This window comes from Nicotiana tabacum, chromosome 18, assembly GCF_000715075.1.
Source record: "Nicotiana tabacum cultivar K326 chromosome 18, ASM71507v2, whole genome shotgun sequence".
Taxonomy (NCBI): Eukaryota; Viridiplantae; Streptophyta; class Magnoliopsida; order Solanales; family Solanaceae; genus Nicotiana; species Nicotiana tabacum.
In genome coordinates, this window is record NC_134097.1 from 119,162,635 (window position 1) to 119,165,284 (window position 2,650).

Genomic DNA, 2,650 nt, shown 5'->3' on the forward strand with positions numbered 1-2,650 from the left:
CATAAGAAATATGAAAGACAAGCAGGAAAAAAACATTAAGAAATACATTAGAAATGTAGAAACTAGCAACACATGATGCATTAGGAAAATGCACTCAAGAAAAATAAACTAGTTGCAAACATAAACATAACAACTTTTATAGCTTCATTCCCTAAGATGATTAGTTCTTCAGTCAATATCCTCAAAGAAGTCCCCAACTTCTAAATGAGTAATATTTGTTAGGCCTTCAAAATCATCATCTTTATATGCAAGGTGTACCTTAGAATCATATTTATTTGAGGGACCTGCTTCATCATCATTATTTTGAAAGGTCAAGTGTGTCTCCACATTATTTTCTTTTTTCTTGAGGGAGGCTTGATAAAGTTTGACAAAATGTTCTGGCGTACGACAAATGCGTGCCCAATGACCTCTCATACCACATCGGTGACACATACTAGCTTTACCTTTTGAATGATTAATTTGAGAACCCTTATTGTTCTCCAATTTATTTTCACCATAATGACGATAATTGTTTCGCCCCCTGCCACGTCCACGTTTACGACCATGTCCATGACCACGGTAATTATTTTGTTTTCTTTCAAACTTATCATATATTGCTACAGCATTCACTTCCGGAAATGGAGCTGACCCAGTGGGACGGACTTCATGATTTTTCATTAATAGAGTATTATTCTGCTCAGCCACAAGTAGGCATGTGATTAACTCAGAATATTTCTTAAAACCTTTTTCACGGTATTGTTGTTGTAGCACCACATTTGAAGCGTGAAAAGTAGAAAATATTTTTTCCAATAAGTCCTCATCTGTGATAGTGTCTCCACATAATTTTAATAGAGAACTTACTTTAAAGATAGCAGAATTATACTCACTTACGGTTTTAAAGTCTTGCAACCTTAAATGTATCCACTCATACCGAGCTTTCGGTAATACCGTAAGTTTTAGGTGGTCATATCGATCCTTCAAATTAATCCATAATTCAAGTGGATCTTTTACGGTTAAATATTCAGTTTTTAACCCTTCATGTAGATGATGACGAAGGAAAATCATGGCCTTCGCTTTATCCTGATTTGATGCTTCATTTCCTTGTATAATAGTATTTCCAAGACCTTTAGCGTCAAGGTGAATTTCAGCATCAAGAACCCATGATAAATAGTTCCTCCCGGTGATGTCAAGTGCCACAAATTCAAGTTTTGATAAATTTGACATAGTGAAAACTATCATAAAAGATGAATAAGTTAGAGAAATAATTATAATAATAAACAATTAATGAAAACAAAACGATTAAGGTAAAAGAAATGAAAATAGAGCTATATCATGTTAACAATCTACTATTTCATTTTATTCTTGCCATAAAGTAGAAATTACATACTTGTTTCATTTCACTTTATATTATTGATATATATGTGTTAATAGAACTGAACGTGACTAACATTATTTATATGTTCCAATTAATATAAAGTAATTAAACTATAAAATTGTTGCTTGTCAATTTATTTCTCACAGTTCTTCAAAATGCCTTAAAGATATGTTTTGATCTAGGGAGTCCATGAATATTATAAGTATGACATTAGTGCATAGATAGTTTGATGACTTTGAGGTCCTCTAAGAGTTGTGCACGGAAGGAAATAGTTATTTTATCACTGCAATGTACTTAAACTATTTAAGATGTCCAAGCGCACAAGTAATCTGCAGACAATGAGCATATGATATGTACTGCCATAAATAAAATGATTATAATGATACATACCTTAATAAAATATGGCTCAACTTAGCGGGAGTTAAGAATAAAATTAGAGCTTCGTACTGATAACGTGTTATAAAATAAAAGCAATGCAGTAAAATGTAAACAAGAAGAGATAGAGAGAATGGAGAAGTGTTTTCTTCTTTCACTTTGGTGTAATTTTTCATTGCAATTACATGGCCTTTTATAGGCATAAAAAGTAAAGATGATTGACATAAAATAAGAAATTTAATCTTTAAGTTATTCAACAACATAAACATCCAATTTAGCATCCAATGTAATATCCAATGTAGTATCCAAAGTAGTATTCAATGTACAAACTATTCATAACAAAGATTAATTATCTTTGAGCACCTTTTTCTTCGGGAAAGAAAGAATGGAGACAAGGGGTGTGGGTTGTTTTGGCGGTGGGTTGACAGAAATTAAATTGAGGACAAAAATAGGTTTGATTAATTGTTGTTTAGTTCATTATGTGAAGTGGTTGAGAAGATTATTTTAAAACAGAAGGGACAAATTAAAAATGGGAAGATAAGTTGGGTTTCCATTGTCTTTTCTTAAATGAAAAATACAATTGGCTTTGCTCTTGGTGGGCATGAAGAGGTTATCATTGTCCATATTTTAATGGAGAGGCTGCCAACTTAATTGGCTGTTCAATAAATATATTACTATTATTAGCTATACTATATATATACTCCATTCGTTTCTATTTAGTTTTTATATTTATCCTTTTTAGAGTTAATTTGATTAACCTACGAAGTTAAATTAAATTAGTTTAATTTAATATTTTAAAATTAATTACTATTATTAGCTATACTATATATATACTCCATTCGTTTCTATTTAGTTTTTATATTTATCTTTTTTAGAGTTAATTTGATTAACCTACGAAGTTAAATTAAATTAGTTTAATTT

At 30.7% G+C, this 2,650-nt stretch overlaps 1 protein-coding gene across 1 annotated transcript; it reads right to left on the minus strand.

Annotated features, from left to right (window-relative positions):
• Positions 1–1,942, minus strand: LOC142172826 (uncharacterized). The gene is made up of 2 exons (XM_075236502.1): positions 1,745–1,942; positions 1–1,211 (listed from the first exon to the last, which is right to left on the minus strand). The coding sequence occupies exon 2, from the start codon at positions 1,201–1,203 to the stop codon at positions 169–171; it is 1,035 nt and encodes a 344-aa protein (XP_075092603.1). The 5' UTR covers positions 1,204–1,211; positions 1,745–1,942; the 3' UTR covers positions 1–168.
• Positions 1,943–2,650: the final 708 nt, after the last annotated feature.

Coding starts and splice junctions, on each gene's coding strand:
- LOC142172826 (XM_075236502.1), bottom strand. CDS start 1,203: ATGTCAAATTTATCAAAACTTGAATTTGTGGCACTTGACATCACCGGG.